The following is a 24,973-nucleotide window of genomic DNA, read 5'->3' on the forward strand; positions in this document are numbered from 1 at the left end:
ATAATATAGGACATGTTTGAGAGTAATTCTAAAATGGTCAACATCAATTTTGTAATTTTTAAAATCCCTATGAAACACACTTTTAATGATTTAAAACAAATTTTAATGATATGAAAAGTACATTTTAGGATGTAAAATTAAATACTATATTAATTTTGAGTGATAAATGCAAGTTTTGAAGCGATTAGAACGCGAAAAAAAAAATATGCTCAAACATACCATTTTAACCTTCTAAAAAATATTGATTCTTGAAAATAATAGTCATGAACCTATGAAACACGAACACGAATACGAATACGATAGGATACGATGATACGTCGATTTCTAAAAAACTAATCTTGGTACATGGAAGATATGTTTTCTTTTAATTAAAAAATATAGAATATAGATAAATTTAGCATACAAGTTGATGACAATAGTATAAAATACAATACAAAAAACAACATCTAAGTTGTTGAAGTACAATAGTCAATAAAATATAATAAAAATTGACTCATATTAATCCAAGAAGAAGAAGAATATTAGAGGGATAAATATGAAAATAAACGAAGAACTTCTTAATTAAATTGTTAAAAATATTTATATGAATTATATTTTGGTAGATTTTGTAGGACTCAAATGTAAGGATGAAGATTAGATGATTTGAGAGTTTGGTTTTTTATTTTATTTTTTAGTCTTGGATTCGATTAACTTTTTAAATAGACGACTTAGTTTTAGATAACAAAAATTAGATGAGATTTTTTTTAATTACTATTACTATTATTTTATTTTATTTTTTTTGAAAAAAAGGTAAGGGTAATAGATAGGTTAAATCGCGTTTTAGATAGACATGCAATCCATAGCGCGATAAACCGTAAAGTTCCCGCCTTATGCCAAACTCATCATCACTGAGCTGAAGCTGCCATGGCTCTTGTACACCAGCACCACCTCACAAATTCATTCCATTCCATTCGCAAGCCCAATTTGAAACGACAATCTTCCAATTCTTGTTTATTTTTTCAATTCAATACCCAGAAGCTCGCCTGCTGCTTATGTGCAGCATCCCCAAATCCCATTAGCCAGTCTCCATCTCCGATTTTCCTCCATTTTCTCGAAGAAGAAGAAGAAGAAGAAGAAGAAGAAGAAGAAGAAGAAGAAGAGGAAATTAATGGAGGTCATGGAGGAAACAAGACGGAAGAAGATTGGAAAGACCCATTATTCAGATTTTTAAAATCCCGGACTTCAGCGACGCAAGACCCACCACGGGAAAGCAAATTGTCCCTTCAGAGGAATCGCCGTTCGTCGTGGCATCTTGCCTCCGATGTTGAATTTTTCGATGAAGCTGAAATTTCACTCGAGGAAGACAAGGGAAAATTGGGTTCTGTGAGTCGGGATTCTAGGGTCTTACCGGATGGTCTCGTCGGAGAAATTGTGCGAACTGCGAGGAATTTGCCGCAAAATATGACTCTGGGGGAAGCTTTGGAAGATTTTGAAGGAAGAATTAGTGAGAAAGAATGTTTGGAGGTGCTGCGCTTGTTGGGTGAGGAGAATCTCGTCGTATGTTGCTTGTATTTCTTTGAATGGATGGGTTTGCAGGAGACTTCGCTTGTTACACCTCGTGCTTATTCTCTTCTCTTTCCATTGTTGGGAAGAGCTGGAATGGGAGAAAAAATTATGGTGTTGTTCAAGAACCTTCCATGCAAGAAGGAATTTCAGGATGTTCATGTGTATAATTCTGCAATGTCTGGGCTGATGGTCTGTAAGAGGTACGATTTGTTTTTTGGTTATAATTTTCTTGCTGCTTAGTTTAGTTCTGTGTCATCCCCCCAGCAGTTGAATTGATTAGATAATGATTTGATTTTTTATTTTTAAAAATTGAGTTTATAAACACTAGGTTTATTTGTTTTCTTATCTACTTTTTAAGATGTTTCAAAATCCAAGTCAAATTTTAAAAACTAAAAAAATAACTTTTAAGTAATTTTGTTATTGAAATTTGGCTAAGAATTCAAATGTTGCCTTGAAAGATGAAGATCATGACAAACAAATGGTGAGAAAACGAAAATGGTGAGAAAACGAGCATAACATTGTTAACTGGAGACATGACATTTTAGACATCACAACATTTTGTTATGTTTTCTTAAATGGTGTCAAGTCCACCACCCCTCGCTAATCTTTTGGATGGCTGGCAGCTCCAGGAGACAATATGAAATTTTAGTATGTGATAGCATATACTAATAGCTATTTCTTTGCAATTCTTATTGAAATCGAGTAAAACTGAACATTATTGGTAATGCTCCTCAATACATGTTCTGTTTCCCATTCCCTAGTTCCAAACTTATGGTTTATGGGGAGATAAAGGGAGCATGGAATTCTGTTTGCCATCCTTTTCCAATCCAAGGAAGATAATACTTGAATAGATGTGTTGGTGTATCGGAAGGAGTAAACTTCAACTTGATTAGAGTGATTGTTTTGAGGGGAAAATAGCATCGTTGCTTTATTTCTTTCAAAGTGGTTGTGGAAGCTTAACTTTGATTATCATTTATCGTTTCCATGTTATAAATTATAATTTTCAGGTATGATGACGCTTACAAGGTGTACGAGGCCATGGAAACAAATAGTGTCAATCCAGATCATGTGACTTGTTCTATAATGATTACAGTCATGAGAAAAATCGGTCGGAGTGCAAAAGATTCATGGGATTACTTTGAGAAAATGAACAAAAAAGGAGTAAAATGGAGTCCGGAAGTTTTGGGTGCTCTGATTAAATTGTTCTGCGATGAGGGGTTGAAGAGTCAAGCAATAATCATCCAATTGGAGATGGAGAAGAAAGGGGTTGCTTCAAATGCAATCATGTATAATACGATCATGGATGCTTTTAGTAAATCGAATCAAATTGAGGAAGCTGAAGGCGTCTTTGCTGAAATGAAATCTAAAGGAGTGAAACCAACGAGTGCAAGTTTTAACATCTTGATGGATGCATACAGTAGGAGGATGCAACCTGAGATTGTTGAGAAGCTTCTGGTTGAAATGAAGGATATGGGATTGGAGCCTAATGTGAAGTCATACACTTGCTTGATTAGTGCTTATGGGAGGCAGAAGAAAATGAGTGACATGGCTGCAGATGCATTTTTGAGAATGAAAAAGAATGGTATAAGGCCAACCTCTCATTCATATACAGCTCTGATTCACGCTTATTCAGTTAGTGATTGGCATCAGAAAGCTTACTCAACATTCAAGAACATGTTGCGTGAAGGTTTAAAGCCATCCATTGAAACTTACACAACTCTACTTGATGCGTTTAGGCGTGCTGGTGATACTGTAGCGTTGATGAAAATATGGAAGTTAATGATTAGAGAAAAAATATTGGGGACAAGAGTAACCTTCAACATACTGCTAGATGGGTTTGCAAAACAGGGTCATTATGTTGAAGCTAGAGATGTGATCTCTGAGTTTGATAAAATTGGGTTACAACCAACTGTTATGACATACAACATGTTGATGAATGCATATGCTAGGGGAGGTCAACATTTAAAGATGCCACAGCTGCTACAAGAGATGGCTGCTCGGGAACTAAAACCCGACTCCGTTACTTATTCGACCATGATTTATGCCTTTGTACGTGTTCGTGATTTCAAGAGAGCTTTCTTTTATCACAAGAAGATGGTAAAAAGTGGACAAGTGCCTGATGTGAAGTCATACCAGAAACTAAGATCAATCTTGGATGTAAAACTTTCTACAAAGAACAGGAAAGACAAGAGTGCCATTCTTGGTATAATAAACAGCAAAATGGGTATGGTGAAAGCTAAGAAGAAGGGCAAGAAAGATGAGTTTTGGAAGACCAAGAGAAAGCACGTGAGAACTCGGAGAGTTTCTCCCAGTGAACAAACAAAAATGAAGACCGAGAATTGAATTGACCAGCCAGTTGGGCTTTCCTTGCATGGATGGCCCATCTCTGATCCATCATAAGATGGGCTAAGGAGGCCCAGAATTTTGCAGATGGGCCCACTGAGACAAGGAAGTGTCAAATGGGTCTATAACAAAACATTGGCCCAATAGAGAAAAAGAAGGAGCAAGTCGAAGCAGCTTTTGAAGACTCGAGATATTTGTGTATTGGCTTGGACAGATTAATAGTTAATGATGAAGAATATTGTACATTAGGAAAAAGGAGGTCTGCACTCTTCTTTTTTCATGTTGTAAAGAGGTTTGTTCTCTACAATCTTCAATTGGAAAATGTAAGATTGGAGACTCTATTTCTAGTGTGTGTGGGCTTGGTTTTTTTTGTATGTTCTTGTATTCTTTCATCTTTTGTCCATGAAAGTTGGTCTTTTATTAAAACACACACACACATATATATATACCCTCTCACAGGTTTCAGTCTCGAGATACGATTAGATCCTTACCCTATGACCGCTATCAAAGAGAAGCTTTTTCCTATACGAGAGTTGCAAGTCTATTGTTGTGTTTTGAAATTAGGGGAAGCAAAGCTTCAACAAGTCGGCCACTTTCTGGCAAAACTTCTGATGAAATATAGAAGAGGAAAAGAGAAAAAACAACACACAGTTACGTGGAAACCCTAGTACAGGGAGAAAAACCATGGTATAGAATTCTTTCTTATTAGTTAATCTGATACTCAGAGTACACAGGAATTATTGAACCAAAACCAAGATGTCTTTAGCCTACCCAACTCCCTTCCTCCTAAAAGTGCAGTTGACTACCGAAAAACCATCAAGGAGGGTACCAATCCAATCAATGTGCGACCTTATAAGTATGGACATGCTTAGAAAGAGGAAATAGAAAAGTTAGTTCAGGAGATGTTACAATCTAGTTTCATTCGGCCCAGCAGGAGTCCCTATTCAAGTCCGGTGTTGCTGGTGAAAAAGAAGGATGGAGGATGGCGTTTTTGTGTAGACTACAGAAGGTTGAACCAAACTACAATAGCAGATAAGTTCCCTATCCCTATAATTGAAGAACTACTTGATGAGTTACATGGGGCTGTAGTTTTCTCCAAGCTTGATTTAAAGTCAGGGTACCACCAAATCCGTATGAGGGAGGAAGACATTGAGAAGACAGCATTCAGGACATACAAGGGGCACTACGAATTCTTAGTCATGCCTTTTGGGCTCACTAATGCGCCTGCCACATTCCAATCACTCATGAACCAGGTCTTTAAACCATTCCTATGCCGTTTTATACTTGTATTCTTTGATGATATAATCCAAGTAAGTGTTCTTCTAAATAGCTCGGCAAAGTCTCAAAAATCTCTTGCACCAGTTGTAAAGTACTTTCCAGATAGTTATTGATGTCAGTATTTACTTCGTACCTTCACCTCTCCAGCCTTAAGTGGTAACAAGCAGATGTTTGTCATGGTATAGGTGTTGTTACCACTCCTAATGGAAGTTAAATTTATGTACTTTCAGCTATGGACAAGACCAGGCTTTTGGTTGTCGACTTGAAGGCAGAAGTTCTCTGTTATGCTGCCAAGTTTCTTCCATTGACTTATGCTGTTTCAGCCTTGATCATTCCGGGTTTAGTTGACCAGTTAAACTCGATGAAGAATGCAATATTACCCAACCTTGTAAAGCAACTGCCTCAGGTACAAACCAGTTTCTACTTTCCTCTTCTCAATATTTTATTTAAACAAGTCATTTTCCTTCTATTTGCCCTTTTCTTTTTTGCCAAACTCGTATTGTATTTGCACATCTAATTGGTTATAGATCTCAGGAGCCTAATTATGTCCATACATCTGATGTTTAGTCCTTTTTGTCCTTTTTGAAAATAAAAATCATAGAGACGGATGTTTTGCTTTCTTTCGTTAACTTAAAAGGATCTTTTGCTTCTGCAGCTAGTGCCATATCAATTTTGCCCTCCTGGATTTTTTCATCCAATAACTGTTATCTATGAACTCACTTATGGGGAGACTGAAATGAAGCAAGGTATTGTGCTTTCAGCTAGCTTTTGAAGTTATGTGACCTCTGATATGCCAAACGGCCCAAACTTGATTATTGACATTATATGGTCGAAAATATAAGTTAGGGTGATGATAGTAAATTGTCATTTTATTATTATTTCTTTTTTTTTTTTTTTTTTAAGAAACAATTTCATTGATGTATGAAATTACAAAAGGTGAGGGGGGAAAAGCCCCGGGTCAATGGAGTTGCAAAAAACATCTCCAATTGATAAGAAGTGAATCAAAACTATAAGAATGGAATAAGTTAGACAATTTACACCAAGAGATAGCAATGAAGATGACATGGTCTAAAAAACGGTCGAAATGTTGAGCTTTGTCGTTGAAGATCTGGCTAGTAAATTGTCAATTTGTGTTTCATCTAATTGTACAGGTCAATTAATTGGTATGTATCTCCCTATTTTCTGATTTTTATAGGGCCGGCAAACCATTTGCTTAATGCTTCAGAAAACGCGATCTTTAATTTATTACTATCAGAATAGTGTATTTTCTCTAAACGGGAGAATTCGAGGAGGAATAGGAAGCTTATGATATTGCCGCGGATGTATTCTCCTGTTCAAATTATTGTCATGTGTTCAACTTTAATCATTATGTAAATTTTTCCATTTACCTTATCAGTGGAACTAAGGAAAGCCCTACACTTAAGATTAGGGCTACCTTTTGATCGTCCTGTGCTAAGAATTGCTAGTGCATTGGATTACTCTGGTAGGAAGGACAATTTGCCGCGAAAGAGTGAGAATTATTCAGATGCACGTACAAAACAAAACTTTGTTCTCCTTTCTTGTTTGGTGGACTTTCAATGCTTGATCTATTGTTATCTAATGATCTCATCAGGTTCCTTTTTGCTCAAGGATGTTCATGTTGGAATTCCAAGCAGCGGTGGTAGGTGGCTAATGATTGCCCTCAAATATTGTTTTTTCTGTTACGCTCTTAGACTCTTAGTTAATCAGATATAAACTATGCAGTTTCAGGTGGCAAAATGTCTCTGGTTCAGGGGTCATATGAGTACCATCATTATCTTCAAGAAGGTTTCAATGACTCGGTATTGGAACTTTCCATTGACCTAGAAGTTGTATTATACTAAGCTATCAAAAACACAATGAACTTAGTAGAGACAGATGTGAACTTGAAAGTTAGAATTTATTTATTTAGTTGAGACTGAAAGTTATAAAGTTAGAAAATGAACTTGAAAAGCTCTTATTTATGTTGTTAATGTTCTATATTAAGAATATTAATGTTTAGGGTTTCACTGAAATTAGAAAACTTATCCATTAAACTTGTCATTCTTGCTAAAGATGGTTCAATAATATTATAATTAGGAAGCATTGTAGTTTCTTGAGAACCCAGCAACCATGTGAATTTGTTCGTGTAAACTTATTTCCTTGAGATTACAATGACCATGTAAATTTGTTTATGTAAATCTATTTATTTTGTAGAGCATGCTGTATTAAGTAGCCGTTTGACTATCTCTCTTCTGAAAAAGAATAATGAAGTCAATATAAATTTATTCCTCTGCATATGACGGATAGAAGCTTTGGCCATTTTGTTTGTTTTGAAGGACATGTTTACTCTCTGCTGATGTGCTTCTTTATGGTCAATGATGTGTTAAAAAATATATGCCAACCCCTTATAGGGTGGAATAAGATAGATTACTTGCACTATTTCTTTTTTGACTGATTATAATTAATAATTGTGACTATAATTGCCAGAGCTTTGCTAGTCTGAAACTAATTACTTTCACCGTTACCCTGATGTGATTATAATAATTACTACATTGTGCTGTAGGGCTGGGGTTGTGCTTACCGGTCTTTGCAAACTATCATTTCATGGTTCAGACTCCAACACTATACATCCATAGATGTTCCTTCACATAGGTATGAATTAGCTTCCCCCCACCACACACACTAACGCGGCTGCTATAGGTGATACTATTACAGCTTATGTCCATTATTTATGTCCATAAGCTTACCTTAATTCAACTACAGCTATTTTCTTCATTAAAAGTTCTCTGGCTGCTCTCTATTCAAAGCTCCAAAAGTTTCATTTGATGCATTTGACTGGTTTTCCTTTCCTTGAAAAGAAAACAACCATACAAAGATTGCATTTGATTGTTATCCACCAAGATATCTTAATTGCCAGCACAGATTGAACATACCAAATATTTATACTAGCAATGTGTAAAACCCCCCATTGTATTTACCTATAAGAGGAGGGACAAAAAGGGAAAATCACACCAAGAATCAGTTAGGGGGATAGTGGAATATGAAGATACGGTTGCAAGGTGCAAAATGGTAGAGGAGGCCGTTGGGGGAGGGACCACAAAAGGCTAAACAAAAAGGAGAGAACGGAGGGAAGGAGGGTAGGGAAGAATTTGCTGAGAAAGGAGATACAATTCTTCCGGAGAGGTTTCCAGCATCTCTCGAAATCCAGGCTGGGATATCTTAGTTTTTCTTAATTCCTTGAGTGTTTATTTTTGCACATTTTATTTCCTGTTCTGTCTGAAATTTCTTTCTAGAATCTGGTTGCTGTCAAAAGGTTAATAAATAAAAGGTTGAGGAATTTGTTGTTCACTGTTTGTTCTTTTATCTTAATATCCATTTCTATCTTGATCGGAAGCTGGTAAGGGAGTAGGAAAAAGGCCAGTAGCCTAACATTTTGGTATCAGAGTCGCAACCCTGGGGAAAACGCGCGCCATGGCTAAAAGACAATTGGAAGAGAGGATGGATACCACGGAGAAAGAGATGGCATTGCTGAAGGACTTGTTGCTTGGTCTGTGCAAGAATCTAGAGAAACTCACTGAGGAGGTACGGGAGAACAATGTAGTTCGAAAGAAGGAGTCGACATTAACGGAGGGGAGCAACCTCAAATTAAAAGGGAAGGTAGATGAAGCGGAGTCCTCTCAAATCTCAGGAGGTGGCAGCTTGGACAGAGGTAAGTACAAACGTTTGGAAATGCCTTTGTTTACAGGTGACAACCCAGAGTCATGGGTTTATCGAGCGGAGCACTTCTTTGAGATACACGAACTCTCCGATGCCGAGAAAGTGAAGGTAGCAGTGATTAGTTTCGCCCCTGATGAAGTCGACTGGTTCCATTGGAGTAACAATCGGAGAGCCATTACCACTTGGGATGAATTAAAACGGAGGTTGTTTGAACACTATCGGAAGGTTGGAGAAGGAAGTCTATGCGTGCGATTACTTAAATTTGGCAAGAAGGATCTTACCAAGAGTATGTGAAGAGGTTCGTCAACTACTCGGCGCCATTGCTGGACCTATCGGAGGAAGTCTTGAGGGATGCGTTCATGAACGGACTGGAACCGGAGTTGCAAGCCGAAATCCTAAAACCTTAGACGATTGTATGAAGGAAGCCCAGTTAGTCAATGATCGGAACATCGCGCTTAAGTTGGCATTGAAGGAGTTGGGCCGAAGTGGGCTGAACCAGAGAATGGGCCTAAATGATAAAAAGGAAATGAGTGAAAAAACCCAAGGAAAGATTACGAACAACCCGCCCATGAAGCAGATCGCGCTGCCGGTGAAACCATTAGTCCCCATTCTGGCGAAAAACAATGTTTCCAACAAGAAGGAGGCTCCAATGAAGAGGTTGAGTGACGCGGAGTTCAGAGATCGCCTAGACAAGGGGCTTTGCTTCCGTTGTAATGAAAAGTATGCACCCGGGCATCAATGTAAATTCAGGGAATATAGGCAATTGATGCTGTTTATAACCAACGAAGAAGAGGAAATGGAGGAAGAAGAGGTAACCGAGAGAGAAGAACCAGCTGAAATGAAGAATGTTGAGGTGCAGGAGAAGGCTGAACTATCGTTGAACTCCCTACTTGGGTTCTCAGCGAAGGAACAATGAAACTTAAAGGAAAAATCAGAGGCAAGGAGGTGGTAGTACTCATCGACTCGGGAGCTACTCACAACTTTATCCATCATGATACAGTGAGGGAGCTTGGGATACCCGTGGAACAGGAGAAGAAGTTTGGAGTGGTTATAGGAAATGGAAGTGAAATCGAAGGGAAAGGGATATGTAAGGGGGTAGAGCTCACGCTTCCAAACTTAACGGTGAAGGCTGATTTCTTGGCTATGGAGTTAGGAAGGATGGATGTGGTACTTGGAATGCCTTGGCTGTGTACCACAGGTTTCATGGGGATTCATTGGCCCTTGTTAACTATGGCTTTCTAGTCAGAAGGAGCACAAATCATGTTGAGAGGGGATCCCTCCCTCACTAAAGCTGAAGTATCCTTCAAAATGTTGAGTAAACAATGGGATAAAGAAGATATGGGCTTCTTAGTGGATTTCCAGCACCTTGAGATTGAAGGCCTTGAAGGAACAGAGGAAGGAAAGAAAGAACAAACCCAGCCTGCATTACCTATCATGATTCAGGAATTATTGAACCAAAACCAAGATGTCTTTAGCCTACCCACCTCCCTTCCTCCTAAAAGTGCAGTTGACCACCGAATAACCATCAAGGAGGGTACCAATCCAATCAATGTGCGACCTTATAAGTATGGACATGCTTAGAAAGAGGAAATAGAAAAGTTAGTTCAGGAGATGTTACAAGCTGGTTTCATTCGGCCCAGCAGGAGTCCCTATTCAAGTCCGGTGTTGCTGGTGAAAAAGAAGGATGGAGGATGGCGTTTTTGTGTAGACTACAGAAGGTTGAACCAAGCTACAATAGCAGATAAGTTCCCTATCCCTATAATTGAAGAACTACTTGATGAGTTACATGGGGCTCCAAGCTTGATTTAAAGTCAGGGTACCACCAAATCCGTTTGAGGGAGGAAGACATTGAGAAGACAGCATTCAGGACATACGAGGGACACTACGAATTCTTAGTCATGCCGTTTGGGGTCACTAATGCGCCTGCCACATTCCAATCATTCATGAACCAAGTCTTTAAACCATTCCTATGCCGTTTTATACTTGTATTCTTTGATGATATTTTGGTTTATAGTCCAGATATTTCCACTCATGAGACTCATTTAGGGGTTGTGTTCAATGTGCTAAGAGATAACCAGCTCTTTGCTAACCAAAAGAAATGTGTGTTTTGGCAAGAGAGGATTCAGTATTTAGGGCACTGGATATCGCATCAAGAGGTGGAAGCTGATGGGGAAAAGACCCAAGCTATGGTGAGCTGGCCATGCCCCACAAACGTAACTGAATTGAGAGGCTTTTTGGGCTTAACCGGTTACTACCGCCGTTTTGTCAAAGGGTACAGCACCAGGGCAGCTCCCTTAACAAGATTACTCAAGAAAAATAGCTTCAAATGGGATGAAACTGCCACCCGAGCATTTGAGGATCTGAAGCAACAGATGATGTCGTGCCCTGTTCTCGCATTACCGGACTTCAATCAACCTTTCATCATTGAAACAGATGCTTCAGGAACAGGGGTTGGAGCTGTGTTGACACAAGGAGACAAACCAATAGCTTTTTACAGTCAAAAGCTCTCACAACGAGCACAAAACAAGTCCATATATGAGAGAGAATTGATGGCAGTGGTGTTGGCTGTCCAAAGGTGGCGACATTACTTGTTAGGAGGAAGATTCACAGTGGTTTCAGATCAAAAGGCATTGAAGTTTCTGGTAGATAGAGGGAGGTGCAGCCACAATTTCAGTGTTGGTTAACCAAGCTTCTTGGATATGATTTTGAGATACTTTACCAGCCAGGATTGATGAATAAGGCAGCAGATGCCCTGTCCCGAGTACAGCTACCTTCCGAACTCCTTAGTTTGTACTCATCAGCCGTGGTAGATGTGGAGCTCATACTAAAGGAGGTGGAGGAGGATGAGGAACTACAATAGATCATATCCTTGTTGAAAGACAATCCGGATGGCAAACCAAACTACAGATGGTCAAATGGAAGGCTACTCTATAAAGGGAGGTTAGTAATTCCTAAACAATCAACCTTAATACCGTCCCTATGCACACCTTTCATGATTCCATACTTGGGGGTCATTCGGGGTTCTTATGGACCTACAAACGCATGAGTGGGGATTTATATTGGCCGGGAATGAAGACTGATATAAAGAAATATGTGGAAGGGTGTGATATTTGCCAAAGGAACAAATCAGAATCTCTAACCCCCGCAAGGCTGCTGCAACCTCTACCCATTCCCGAATTGACCTTAGAAGAATGGACAATGGATTTTATTGAGGGGCTGCCGAGAGCTGGGGGTTATGACTCCATATTAGTAGTGGTCGATAGACTGAGTAAAGATGGGCACTTCATTCCTTTGAGACATCCATTTTCAGCAAAGCAAGTGGCAGAAATCTTCATTCAAGAGATTATCAAGCTCCATGGCATTCCCAAGTCGATCACTACCGATAGAGACAAGATATTCTTGAGTAATTTTTGGAGAGAGGTCTTTGCAGCCTTGGGAACCAAATTAAGGAGAAGTACGGCCTTCCATCCTCAAACAGATGGTCAAACTGAGCGAGTAAATCGCTGCCTAGAGACATACCTTAGGTGTTTCTGCAATGAACAACCTACTAGATGGAATAAATGGCTGGCTTGGGTAGAGTATTGGTATAATACCACCTTTCATGCTTCTATAAGGACCACACCTTTCCAGGCCATTTATGGACGGACCCTCATCGCTAATTCATTATGGAGAAACAAAGTCAAGCAATGACAGTGTAGACAGTCTCTTAAAAGAGCAGGACTTGGCCTTGAATGCACTCAAAGAGAATTTAGTGATTGCGCAAAATAGAATGAAGAAGTAAGTGGACCAGCATAGGCGTGAGTTGACATTTGAGATAGGGGACGAAGTTTTCCTCAAACTAAGACCATACAGACAACGCTCACTAGCAAAAAGAAAAAGTGAGAAATTGTCCCCAAGATTTTATGGTCCATATCAAGTGTCTGAGAAGATAGGAGAAGTAGCATATCGTTTGAACTTACCACCAGAAGCGGCTATACACGATGTATTTCATGTCTCTCAACTTAAGAAGAAGTTTGGTAAATCGCAACAAATACAACAATTACCTCCTATGTTAACTGAAGATTTTGAGTTACAAGTTGCCCCTGAAGTGGTACTAGGAGTAAGATGGAATGGAGAGCTGAATACACAAGAATGGCTTATTAAATGGAAGGGCCTTCCGGATAGTGAGGCCACTTGGGAGTCAGTATTGAACATAAGGCAGCAATTCCCATCTTTCCACCTTGAGGACAAGGTGCACTTTGAGAGGAGCGGTAATGTAAAACCCCCCATTGTATTTACCTATAAGAGGAGGGACAAAAAGGGAAAATCACACCAAGAATCAGTTAGGGGGATAGTGGAATATGAAGATACGGTTGCAAGGTGCAAAATGGTAGAGGAGGCCGTTTGGGGAGGGACCACAAAAGGCTAAACAAAAAGGAGAGAACGGAGGGAAGGAGGGCAGGGAAGAATTTGCTGAGAAAGGAGATACATTCTTCAGGAGAGGTTTCCAGCATCTCTGGAAATCCAAGCTGGGATATCTTAGTTTTTCTTAATTCCTTGAGCGTTTATTTTTGCACATTTTATTTCCTGTTCTGTCTGAAATTTGGTTGCTGTCAAAAGGTTAATAAATAGAAGGTTGAGGAATTTGTTGTTCACTGTTTGTTCTTTTATCTTAATATCCATTTCTATCTTGATCGGAAGCTGGTAAGGGAGTAGGAAAAAGGCCAGTAGCCTAACACAATGCTGGTGGTAGGGACACTGGAAGAAAGGTGCTACTAATTTTCATCTCTTATTCTGTAGATAGAATTTTTTCGCTCTAATTTGATCTCAAGGGCCAATTCCACTGTGTTGAATTTTCTCTGGCTGTGTAAATATCTCCTATGTAGCAATGTCCGTATGAAAATTTTCACCTACTCTTCCTTCATTGCCTTATGAAAAAAAGGTCATCAGTAACTGATCCCGCAGCAGAGTTGAGAGAAGAGAGGTTTGCTAGGAAACCTTCCTGTCAAGAGAAGTGGAGTATATACAGTATCCTGGATAATCCTAACAAAGTCATTAGCATCCAAAAAACTATACTAGCCATCTTTCCTACTAGTACACTAAAAATTCACAGGAATCAACTGATTCCCAGTCTGGCTTATTTATCCTCCCCTTAGTTTATATTGCTTCCATCGTCTAGTTTTAGTTTGAATAGTTAACAATTAGTTACTCTCGTTTAGCAATCGACCGCCAAGGGTTTTGCATACTCCCACCTTCCTGTCTCTAGTAACCCATCTCATGGGCTCTTCTCCTTATTTACTTCGTAATAACATTAAGCTGCGGTCTAGCTTTTAGCTGAAATCTCCATCAAAACAAATGGGAAGGTGTGAAGAGATCTTCCCCCTGGCCATAAACCCTCCCATTGCCCTCACACTTTCTCTTGGCTTCCCATTTATGCAAATCCAAAATTTGGCATTCGAGGAGCATCCTCTAATTCACCCAACTTACTCGTTTATTTCCAAATTCTGTTCTCCTCCAGCATTTCCAATTCACCATAAAATTACTACAATAAAGTCTAAATAAACTTTAAACAATCAAACCCCTTCTCTGTCCATCATCTACAGCTCCATTTATCTGGAGAATGAAATCAATTATTGTCCTACCTGAAACAATAGCTATTTGGTTGAAATTGCTAGTACTTTGTATAGCTATTATCTCTAGTTTGAGTTTAAGAATATTTGAGATTCTTGCATAACCAGTTACCCCTTTTTAGGGAAATACAAGAAGCACTAGTGGAGATTGGTGACAAGGACGATTCATTTATTGGGTCACGTGAATGGATTGGTGCCATCGAATTGAGCTTTGTTTTAGACAAATTGCTTGGTGTAAGTTCTCATTTTGGTTATGAAACATTGTCGTGCAGAAACTTGTGTAACTTTTGTGAAAGCAGGAAGTTTAGGCATACCCCGTCGTGCCATCCAAGTAGAAAGGAAACATATTCATTAGATTACTTTGCACATTTACTGTTTTAAATTAACATATCTGTATTCTTTTTATAGGTGAGTTGCAAAATCATAAATGTCAGATCTGGGGCTGAACTTCCGGAAAAATGTAGAGAATTAGCTGCACACTTCGAGAATCAAGGAACTCCTATAATGATTGGTGAGTTCTTCATGGATGATTGATAACTCGGTTTTTATTTTTTTTTTGTAATCTTTGGAAATTGATTAGGTAAATTTGGAATGTGCCATGTAAATTCTCTTGATCTGTTTCTATTGGGCACTTATAAATACAGGAGGTGGTGTTCTTGCATACACTCTCTTGGGAGTTGATTACAATGAAGCAAGTGGAGATTGTGGGTTTTTAATATTGGATCCTCATTATACAGGAAGTGATGATGTCAAGAAAATTGTAAGTGGTGGTTGGTGTGGATGGAAAAAAGCTGTTGATAGCAAAGGGAAGAATTTCTTCTTACATGATAAGTTTTATAATCTTCTGCTGCCACAGAGGCCGAACATGGTTTAATTTATGTTTTTTCCTTTAAGTATAGGACAGAGGAGCAATCGATCTCATATTGTTGTATTTAATATATTATATTTTCCCTTTTCTAAGGATCTCAAGACAGATTGATATCAAAATTTAAAATAAGCGTATGAAAATCTCATATTTAGGCCTAAATGATTCAAAGAAAAACAAGTTGCAAGATTGCACTTCTTTTACCTCGTGCAGTTGTTATCGTACTTTTTTTTTTTCCTTTTTAATAGATAAACATGTATATTTTAAATTTCAAAAAACAAAAAACATCCCAATCTATTTATTTATTTACAACTCAAAGGCCATCTCAAGCATGGTTGCCGGAGCATTATATGCTATATACTTTTTCGTGTGGTTAAATTTCAAGGAAAAGAAAAATCTTCTCCAAATAGGAAGCTTCGACTTTAGACCATGTATATATTTGGAAAAGGTCATAAATAACACTAAAAAGTTTTCATCAGTACACTTTTAAAAAGCTTGTTGAAATAGTTTTTTCTAATGTTTCTTAGTCGAGATTGAGACCGAGCGAGATATATATATCTTTAATAAAGAGATGAGTGAGCTATACTTTAACTTTGTGATTTTATGTAAAGAGATGTGTTGAAAAGAGAAGGAAACTCCAAAATGGGAGAGTGATGATGTTTTGAGCATAAACTTATTGAGCAGGCTGATGTCGAGTTTCTAAAACATTGATCTAATAGTAATAAAATAATATAATAATTAGGGGTATAAAAGTAAATTTAATATTTTATAATAAATTCAAATGTGTGGTAGAATTCAAATTTTCATATTTGAAAAGCATTAGAAAAACATTTTTCAATAAGTTTTTCAAAAGGGTGCTAGTTGTGAAATATGGAGATTTTTTAGAGTTATTTCTAATAAATTTTCATGGGTTTCATTACCCTTCTTAATGGGTTTGATATTCTAAAAAGATTGCATATGGGAGAGTGAAAGTAAGGGGTTTGATGGATGGATGACCCAAAATTGGAGAAGAAAATAAAATTTGTCCTATATTTTGAAATTGAGTTTTTTTTTTTACCTTTTGCCGACATCATACTTGTTGTCCCACTCTCTCTTTCTCTCGTTGTCTCATCGTCTCACTTTCCTCACTCTTTCAACCTCATCTTTCTCTCAACTTCCTCTCTCTAGCTCTCATCTTTTTCGCTGTCTTGCTCTCATCTTTCTTGCTCTCGCTCTCTCGCTCTCATCTTTCTCGTTGTCTCACTCTCACTAGCTTTTTCTTGGTCTTCTCTCTCACGCACTCTCGGTATCTTCTCGCTTTCTCACTTTTTTGCTATCTCGCTCCACTATATGTGACGTTACGAGCAACGTCCAAATGTCCAACGACGACACCTCTGTAATGTTTTGGCAATTGGCGACAAATGGAGAAAGAGAAAGTGGAGAGCGAATGACAAATGGAAGAAGGGAAATTGAGAAGGAGAAGAGAGAGAGGAAAAAAGAAAATTAGGAATAATTTTGTAACTTTGGATGTAAACAAAAGGGCAAAATTTTTTAAATTCTCAAAGTGGGACAAAAACCATTTTGGAGTTTGAGATTAAGTTTTTTAATCAATTATCTCAAAAGTAATCTAGTAACTTTTAAACAATAATAGTACTTTTTAAATAGATAACAATTCAATAGTTTACTGTTAACTTTTTTTCTAGAAAAAAAAATATTTATCAACATTCTTTTTATAAATTTTGAAAATATATTCCCAAAGTATTTTCCTTTTTGGAAAATTTATTATTTAATCAATTTCGATAAAAAATAACTTTGAATTACCAGAAAATTTTAAATTACATAAATCAAAATGAAAATGAAACTCAAGGTATAATAACCAAAATGATATTTTAACATTTATTATAATATAGGACATGTTTGAGAGTAATTCTAAAATGGTCAACATCAATTTTGTAATTTTTAAAATCCCTATGAAACACACTTTTAATGATTTAAAACAAATTTTAATGATATGAAAAGTACATTTTAGGATGTAAAATTAAATACTATATTAATTTTGAGTGATAAATGCATGTTTTGAAGCGATTAGAACGCGAAAAAAAAAATATGCTCAAACATACCATTTTAACCTTCTAAAAAATATTGATTCTTGAAAATAATAGTCATGAACCTATGAAACACGAACACGAATACGAATACGATAGGATACGATGATACGTCGATTTCTAAAAAACTAGGATCTTGGTACATGGAAGATATGTTTTCTTTTAATTAAAAAATATAGAATATAGATAAATTTAGCATACAAGTTGATGACAATAGTATAAAATACAATACAAAAAACAACATCTAAGTTGTTGAAGTACAATAGTCAATAAAATATAATAAAAATTGACTCATATTAATCCAGGAAGAAGAAGAATATTAGAGGGATAAATATGAAAATAAACGAAGAACTTCTTAATTAAATTGTTAAAAATATTTATATGAATTATATTTTGGTAGATTTTGTAGGACTCAAATGTAAGGATGAAGATTAGATGATTTGAGAGTTTGGTTTTTTATTTTATTTTTTAGTCTTGGATTCGATTAACTTTTTAAATAGACGACTTAGTTTTAGATAACAAAAATTAGATGAGATTTTTTTTAATTACTATTACTATTATTTTATTTTATTTTTTTTGAAAAAAAGGTAAGGGTAATAGATAGGTTAAATCGCGTTTTAGATAGACATGCAATCCATAGCGCGATAAACCGTAAAGTTCCTGCCTTATGCCAAACTCATCATCACTGAGTTGAAGCTGCCATGGCTCTTGTACACCAGCACCACCTCACAAATTCATTCCATTCCATTCGCAAGCCCAATTTGAAACGACAATCTTCCAATTCTTGTTTATTTTTTCAATTCAATACCCAGAAGCTCGCCTGCTGCTTATGTGCAGCATCCCCAAATCCCTTTAGCCAGTCTCCATCTCCGATTTTCCTCCATTTTCTCGAAGAAGAAAAAGAAGAAGAAGAAGAAGAAGAAGAAGAAGAAGAAGAAGAAGAAGTGTAAACATTCGTCAATTTCGTAAATATTGCGGTCGCAGGCGTTCAGCGCATTAGAACTATTAATTTTTATATTTTTGTGCAAAATATGCGTTAACGCAATGCAAAGATTGCGATCGTAGGAATTCATTGGTCGAGCGCAATTTCACCGCAAGGCTTTGCGTTGATCGTGCTCGCAAACATTCGTTCGAGAAGGATCGCCGCAACTTGGTCAGCGCAACATGGTGGGCGCATTTGGGTGAAAGGCCAATTAAGAACGATGGGACAGAAAGTTGATGACAGTCGAATCCAAATTAAGTTGACAACCGATAACGGTCACAAAATACATTCAGCTTTATCGGTAACAATCATTCGGCGCGTCAATCAGGAATTAAAGCTATCCCCTCTGTAAAACCGGGAGAGAGAAGCCACCTTTCACCATGGGTGCTCTATAAATACCAAATGCATTCTTCAGAAGGGGGATTCACCGTTTTTACAACCAGTTGCTTCTGTTCATAATTTCCTTTCCATTTTAAGGCGGAGCAAGAGAAGAGTGGTGGCACCGGAGATCGCTCAGGGCAACTCGAGAGAGAACCTTGGGGCGTAAGAGCAAAGAGCGAGCCGACTCTCACGAGAGCGAGATTATCTTTAGAGCACGAGTAGAAACAGTGTAAACGCCTGGCAGCAAGAAATTGCTACCATGCTCTTTATTATACTTGCATTGTTATTTGTACTTCATCTTCATATCTATTCAATGGAAGTTCTATTTCTACATCTGCTCACTCTCTTAATACGCATGAGTAGCTAAACTAGTTGAATGGGTTGAGAAGAACTAAGCTAACATGACCTAGGAAGTTCATTGCTTACGATTGTCTTGTTTTATACTGTGCAAAATACCCTTTAGAGTTATTCGAGAGAGAATCTAAAGAAAGAACCTAATGTCTCGAGAGAGCTAAGTTAGAATCTGGACTTGAAAGAGCAAGATTAAGCTTGCATAAACAAGAGATAGATACTTAGAGATAAGTTCTGTTTGTCAACACTGCATCGCATGCACCCTAGAAATAGGTATGATATTATGTGGTCGCATATTTGTGTGAATGTTATTTCGTCATCTTATAAATAGGAATAGAGGTTTATGTGTAAACCGTGTAGACTTATCGCATATATATCGCATGCGTTCTAGTATTAGAAGTCGTAGCATTCACGTCGAGAGGTGGTTTACTATTGTATGCATGTTGTATGATTGCAAAGCATGAACGCACTCTAGCTGAAACCTTTCTCAACCCGTTTACCGCATATTCATCGCATTTCCTATTTACCAACTCTTTTCAAACTCCGCCGCATTTTTTATTTATCTTTAATCAACGCAATCAACAAACCAAACATTTTATTTATTTACCAAGTTATCACAAAGTTTTTATAAAAATTACCAACGCAATCTCTTTTCACAAGTCTTTGTGTTCGACCTTGGACTTACCATGAAACTCAGAGGAATTTATACTTGAATTCCGCTAGGGAAACTTGAGTGCACAACGTAATCCCATAAATGCATATCATCCATATTTCTGCCAGGGATATCTATGAGGCAGCGCAAGATTTGTACTAAAAAAGACAAAATGCTTCTCGACTATATACGCTCCACAAATAGGTCCATGAATGCAAGCAAGGATCCATAGATGTTACTTCTTATTTTAACAAACTATCAATACTGTGGCAAGAGATGGATTTGTGTCGAGAGATTGTCTGGAACTGTGCATAAGATGGGGCTCAATACGTGAAAATCGAAGAGGCAGACCGTGTGTACATGTTCTTGGCTAGATTAAATCCTAAATTTTATGGTGCCTGTAGTCGGATATTGAGCCAGCGCCCGACTCCTTCACTCAGAGAAGTCTGCTCTGAAATACGATTGGAAGAGGATCGGTCGTGTGTCATGAATAATCCCATTCCTACAACTGATGCATCCGCCTTTGTCACAAAGTCGTCCAGTGCTGATGGCGATAAAAAAACCCCCACCTGTGTGTGAGAATTGTAAGAAGCTCTGGTATACAAAGGATCAGTGTTGGAAATTGTATAGGAAACCTCCAAACAGCAGGCAACGACAATCACAAGACAAATCTAACACCGATCGTGCCGTAGTAAGTGAATCAGTAGATGAATAGTCTCAGAAACAGTCTTCCGTTGATAGTAAGAGTACGGTTGGGGTGAGTACTATTGCACAGTAAGGTTATTTCCCTTCATTTGGCCTTATTAGTATAAATGGTAAAAAACTATTGATTGTTGACTCAGGGGCCACAGATCATCTTACGAGTTCTTCAGAATTATTTATGTCATATAACCCAAGTGTTGGAAATGAGCGTATCTGCATTGCAGACAGGTCTTTTGCCTCTGTTGCAGGGAAAGACCATATCTCCCCATTCGACGGTTTAATTTTGCATGATACTTTACATGTGCCTAAGATCACTTATAATCTATTTTCTGTCAGTAAAATTACAAAGGATTTGAAGTGTAAGGAAATTTTCTCACCGAATTCCACTTTGTTTCAGGATCTGAAATCGGGGATGACGATTGGCACTGCCCGACACGATAGGGGACTCTACTTCCTTTCTGAAGAAGCTTCCTTTAAAGATAATCATCAAACTGGGTTTATGTCGTTAAATTTCTCTGTTTCTGAAAATGACTTTATGTGATGGTATTTCCGTTTAGGACATCTGAATTTTCAATATATGAAGTATTTGTTTCTGCATTTATTTCGCAATGTTAATGCTTCTTCTTTAAATTGTGATGTATGTATTCGTGCCAAGCAAAGTCGTGTTTCTTTCCGGTCCTAACCTTACAAACCCTCGAGTCCTTTTTCCCTTGTTTATAGTGATGTATGGGGCCCCTTGCCGGTTATCACTTCCACTAGAAAATGGTGGTTTGTCACATTTATAGATGATCACACCCGTCTTACCTGGGTCTTCCTCCTCACTGACAAATCTGAAGTATCATCTATTTTCCAACAATTCTATACCATTATTGAAACTCAGTTCAAAACAAAGATTGGAATTTTACGAAGTGATAATGGACAGGAATTTTTCAATATTTCTTTCAGGGATTTTTTGTTTCTAAGGGAGTTGTCCACCAGAGCTCGTGTGCTTACACTCTGCAACAAAATGGAGTTGCTGAGCGGAAAAATCGTCATCTGGTTGAAGTAGCCCGATCTCTTATGTTATCTGCCACTCTTCCGTCATACCTGTGGGGGGATGCAGTTCTCACTGCTGCCCATCTCATTAATCGGATGCCCTCTCGTATTCTTAATCTTCATACTTCTTTAGAACTGTTTAAAGAGTCTTTCCCAACCACTCGGTTAATCTCCGATATTCCTCTTCAGGTTTTTTATTGTGTTGCCTTTGTTCACTTCCATGGTCCAAACCGCACAAAATTTACTACTCATGCTCAGAAGTGTGTCTTTGTTGAATATCCACTCCATCAACGTGGATATAAGTGTTATCACCCGTCATCTCGTAAGTACTATGTCTCCATGGATGTCACCTTGAGAATTAGTCGTTTTTCCCTGTTAGTCATCTTTAGGGGGAGAACATGAATGGAGAGACTAACTGGTCGTCTTATGCTATTCCCTTAGAGTCAGCTTTCATTCAAACCTTGTCTAAACCTAGTTTTGAGCATGACAGTCTGGTCCTTCCTACCAACCAAGTTCCTTGGAAAACTTACTATAGGAAGAATCTCAGGAAGGAAGCAATGTCACCTGTCGAACCAGAATTTTCGGCTCTAGTGCAAGAGTCAGGCCCGCCATCAGGTCCAGGTACGTATATTCCTGAAATTAATGATGTTGATATATGTATGGAGACTGATGAAGGCAGGCAAGACAAGGAAGAAGGAAGCAGTAATACTGAAAGAGTGACAGAAGGGGAAACTACAGAGAATGAAATGATTCTTGCTAATGATGATATGGAAGATACTACTGAAATTTCTGATACACAGATAGTCAATCATGGTGAGGAGCCTGGAGAGGTGAAAGAATGTGATGCATCGCTTGATCTTCCTATAGCTATGAGGAAAGACACTCGTTCATGTACTAAATACCCTATGCATAGTTACATGACGTATAGTAATCTGGCATTCGAGTTTAAAGCATTCACTACTAGTTTGGACACTGAGGTGGTTCCAAATGACATAAGTGTTGCAATGAAAAAACCAGAATGGCGGTCTGCTGTTATGGAAGAAATAAGAGCTCTCGAGAAGAATGGAACTTGGGAACAGGTGGCCTTACTTGAAGGGCACAAGACAATTAGATATAAATGGGTGTTTACTATAAAATACAAGTCAGATGGAACGATTGACCAGTATAAGGTTAGACTCGTTGCAAGAGGCTTTACTCAAACCAATGGAGTAGATTATTCTGAAACTTTTTCTCTTGTGGCTAAACTTAACATTATCCTGGTGCTTTTGTCAGTTGTTGTGAATAAAGATTGGCCTCTACACCAACTTGATGTTAAAAAATTATTTTTTGAATGGGGAACTTGACGAAGAAGTCTATATGCGTCCCCCTCTGGGTTCGAGAGTCAATTTAAAAACAAGGTGTGTAGATTGAGGAAGTCACTATACGGATTGAAACAATCTCCAAGGGCCTGGTTTGACAGGTTCACAACTTTTGTGAAAGCACATGGGTATGTTCAGGGGCATTCTGATCACACTCTTTTTATAAAAAGATCGACATCAAGGAAGATAGTTGTTCTTATTATCTACGTTGATGACATTGTTTTATCTGGGGATGATGATGCAGAATCATGAGGCTCAAAATAGAGATGGCCCAAGAATTTGAAATTAAAGACCTCGGGAAGCTAAGATACTTTCTGAGAATGGAAATGACTCGCTCAAAAGAAGGTATATCAGTCTCTTAACGAAAATATACTCTAGACTTACTAAAAGAAACAGGCATGACTGAGTGTAAACCTGTTGACACACCAGTGGAGTACAATGCGAAGCTCAGTGATAAGAATGATAGAGTTCCTGTTAATAAAGAAAGGTATCAACGGTTAATCGGGAAGTTGATATACTTGTCTCATACAAGACCAGATATTTCTTATGCAGTAAGTGTTGTGAGTCAGTTTATGCAAGCTCCTTGTGAGGATCATATGACAACAGTTGAACGTATCCTTCGGTATCTAAAAGGAACTCCTTGTAAAGGCCTAATGTTCAGAAAGACCGATAAACGATATGTTGAAGCCTACAATGATTCTGACTGGGCAGGGTCTGTTGTTGATAGAAAATCGACGTCTGGGTATTCTACGTTTGTCTGGGGTAATCTAGTCACCTGGAGAAGTAAAAAACAAGGAGTTGTTGCTAAAAGTAGTGTTAAGGCTGAGTATAGAGCCATGAGTCTAGGGATTTGTGAAGAAATTCGGTTGAAGAAAGTATTATCAGATCTCCAGCAAGATAATGAGCTTTCGATGAAATTGTTTTGTGATAATAAAGCTGCCATCAGTATTGCGAATAATCCAGTTCAACACGACAGAACTAAACACATAAAGATAGACAAACATTTCATTAAGGAGAGGTTGGACAGTGGAAACATATGTATCCCTTATATTCCTTCAAATCAACAAGTTGCTGATGTACTTACAAAAAGGTTACTGAGACAAAGCTTTGATTATTGTGTAAGCAAGTTGGGCTTTGTCTATATTTATGCTCCAACTTGAGGAGGAGTGTTGAAAATAGGGTTATTAACCTAGGGGCGTTTATGTAATTGTGTAGACCCCTAGGGTTTCCTCTTGTCTATTTATACAGTATGTCCCTTTGTATTCAGTGTATCAAATTAAAAATAATAAGAAAAGTCTCTATATCGTGGTTTTTCTCCCTGTACTAGGGTTTCCACGTAATTGTGTGTTATTCTCTTCTCTACGCACTTTTAACAAGTTTCATTCTCAACTGTCTCCTCTTTTGCCATACTTTCAGTATTACCACTTCCTTCGCCCTTATCCTGCCTGCAATTATCAATCTCCGTACACACATCAACATCATTAGTCTCAGAAATACATGTACCTAGATCTGATGGCGAGTTTGACTTATGTACTGGAGCCGGCGGTTTCGGTTCGACAGGTGACACTACTTCCTTCCTGAGATTCTTCCTATAGTAAGTTATCTAAGGAACTTGTTTGGTAGAAAGGACCAGGTCGTCATGCTCAGAACTTGAACCAGACGAAATATGAATAGGAGATGACTCTAAGGGAACAACATAAGAGGACCAGTTAGTCTCTTTACTCATGTTCTCCCTCTGAAGATGACTAACAGGGAAGAACAGCTAATCCTCGAGGAAGGTGACGGCCATGGAGATACAACATTTACAAGATGACGGATGATAGCACTTATACCCACGTTGGTGAAGTAGATAACCCAACAAAGATAAACTTTTGAGCACGAGGAGTAAATTTTGTGTGGTTTGAACCATGGGAATGAACAAAGGCAACACAACCAAAGACCCGAAGGGGAACATCGGAGATTAACCGAGTGGTTGAGGAGGATTCTTTATACAGATCGATTAATGAGATGGGCGGCAGTAAGAACATCATCCCCCCACAGATATGAGGAAGAGTCGCAGATAACATAAGAG

General features: G+C 38.0%; 2 protein-coding genes and 1 pseudogene across 6 annotated transcripts; all 3 read left to right on the forward strand.

Moving 5' to 3' along the window:
* Positions 1–809: 809 nt before the first annotated feature.
* EMB1006 (Pentatricopeptide repeat (PPR) superfamily protein) lies at positions 810–4,229 on the forward strand. Its single transcript, XM_039021112.2, has 2 exons — positions 810–1,745; positions 2,553–4,229. Exons 1-2 carry the CDS (start codon positions 904–906, stop codon positions 3,886–3,888), a joined length of 2,178 nt encoding a protein of 725 aa, XP_038877040.1. The 5' UTR covers positions 810–903; the 3' UTR covers positions 3,889–4,229.
* Positions 3,724–15,560, forward strand: LOC150034656 (putative Ufm1-specific protease). 5 transcript variants are annotated; one of them, XM_090316499.1, is made up of 10 exons: positions 5,002–5,141; positions 5,397–5,572; positions 5,822–5,912; positions 6,563–6,697; positions 6,779–6,826; positions 6,910–6,986; positions 7,730–7,818; positions 14,615–14,726; positions 14,901–15,003; positions 15,137–15,560. In XM_090316499.1, exons 2-10 carry the CDS (start codon positions 5,399–5,401, stop codon positions 15,364–15,366), a joined length of 1,059 nt encoding a protein of 352 aa, XP_090172625.1. In that variant the 5' UTR covers positions 5,002–5,141; positions 5,397–5,398; the 3' UTR covers positions 15,367–15,560. The 5 variants fall into 5 exon arrangements, with proteins under 5 accessions (XP_090172624.1, XP_090172625.1, XP_090172626.1 ...); XM_090316500.1 differs by having other exon boundaries at positions 6,563–6,676; XM_090316498.1 differs by lacking the exon at positions 5,002–5,141 and adding an exon at positions 3,724–4,180 and having other exon boundaries at positions 6,563–6,826.
* Positions 15,561–23,300: 7,740 nt separating this feature from the next.
* Positions 23,301–24,062, forward strand: LOC150034657 (secreted RxLR effector protein 161 pseudogene; annotated as a pseudogene).
* Positions 24,063–24,973: the final 911 nt, after the last annotated feature.

The sequence above is a fragment of the Benincasa hispida genome, chromosome 8 (genome assembly GCF_027475165.1).
Source record: "Benincasa hispida cultivar pf3 chromosome 8, pf3_genome.v1.1, whole genome shotgun sequence".
NCBI classification, from domain to species: Eukaryota; Viridiplantae; Streptophyta; class Magnoliopsida; order Cucurbitales; family Cucurbitaceae; genus Benincasa; species Benincasa hispida.

Excerpts from the sequence above, each read along its gene's own strand:
- EMB1006 (XM_039021112.2), top strand. The coding sequence starts at position 904 with ATGGCTCTTGTACACCAGCACCACCTCACAAATTCATTCCATTCCATT. Across the intron at positions 1,746-2,552 it reads GGGCTGATGGTCTGTAAGAG|GTATGATGACGCTTACAAGG; the intron begins GTACGATTTGTT and ends TATAATTTTCAG.
- LOC150034656 (XM_090316498.1), top strand. The coding sequence starts at position 5,399 with ATGGACAAGACCAGGCTTTTGGTTGTCGACTTGAAGGCAGAAGTTCTC. Across the intron at positions 6,827-6,909 it reads TGGAATTCCAAGCAGCGGTG|TTTCAGGTGGCAAAATGTCT; the intron begins GTAGGTGGCTAA and ends TAAACTATGCAG. Across the intron at positions 15,004-15,136 it reads AGGAACTCCTATAATGATTG|GAGGTGGTGTTCTTGCATAC; the intron begins GTGAGTTCTTCA and ends TTATAAATACAG.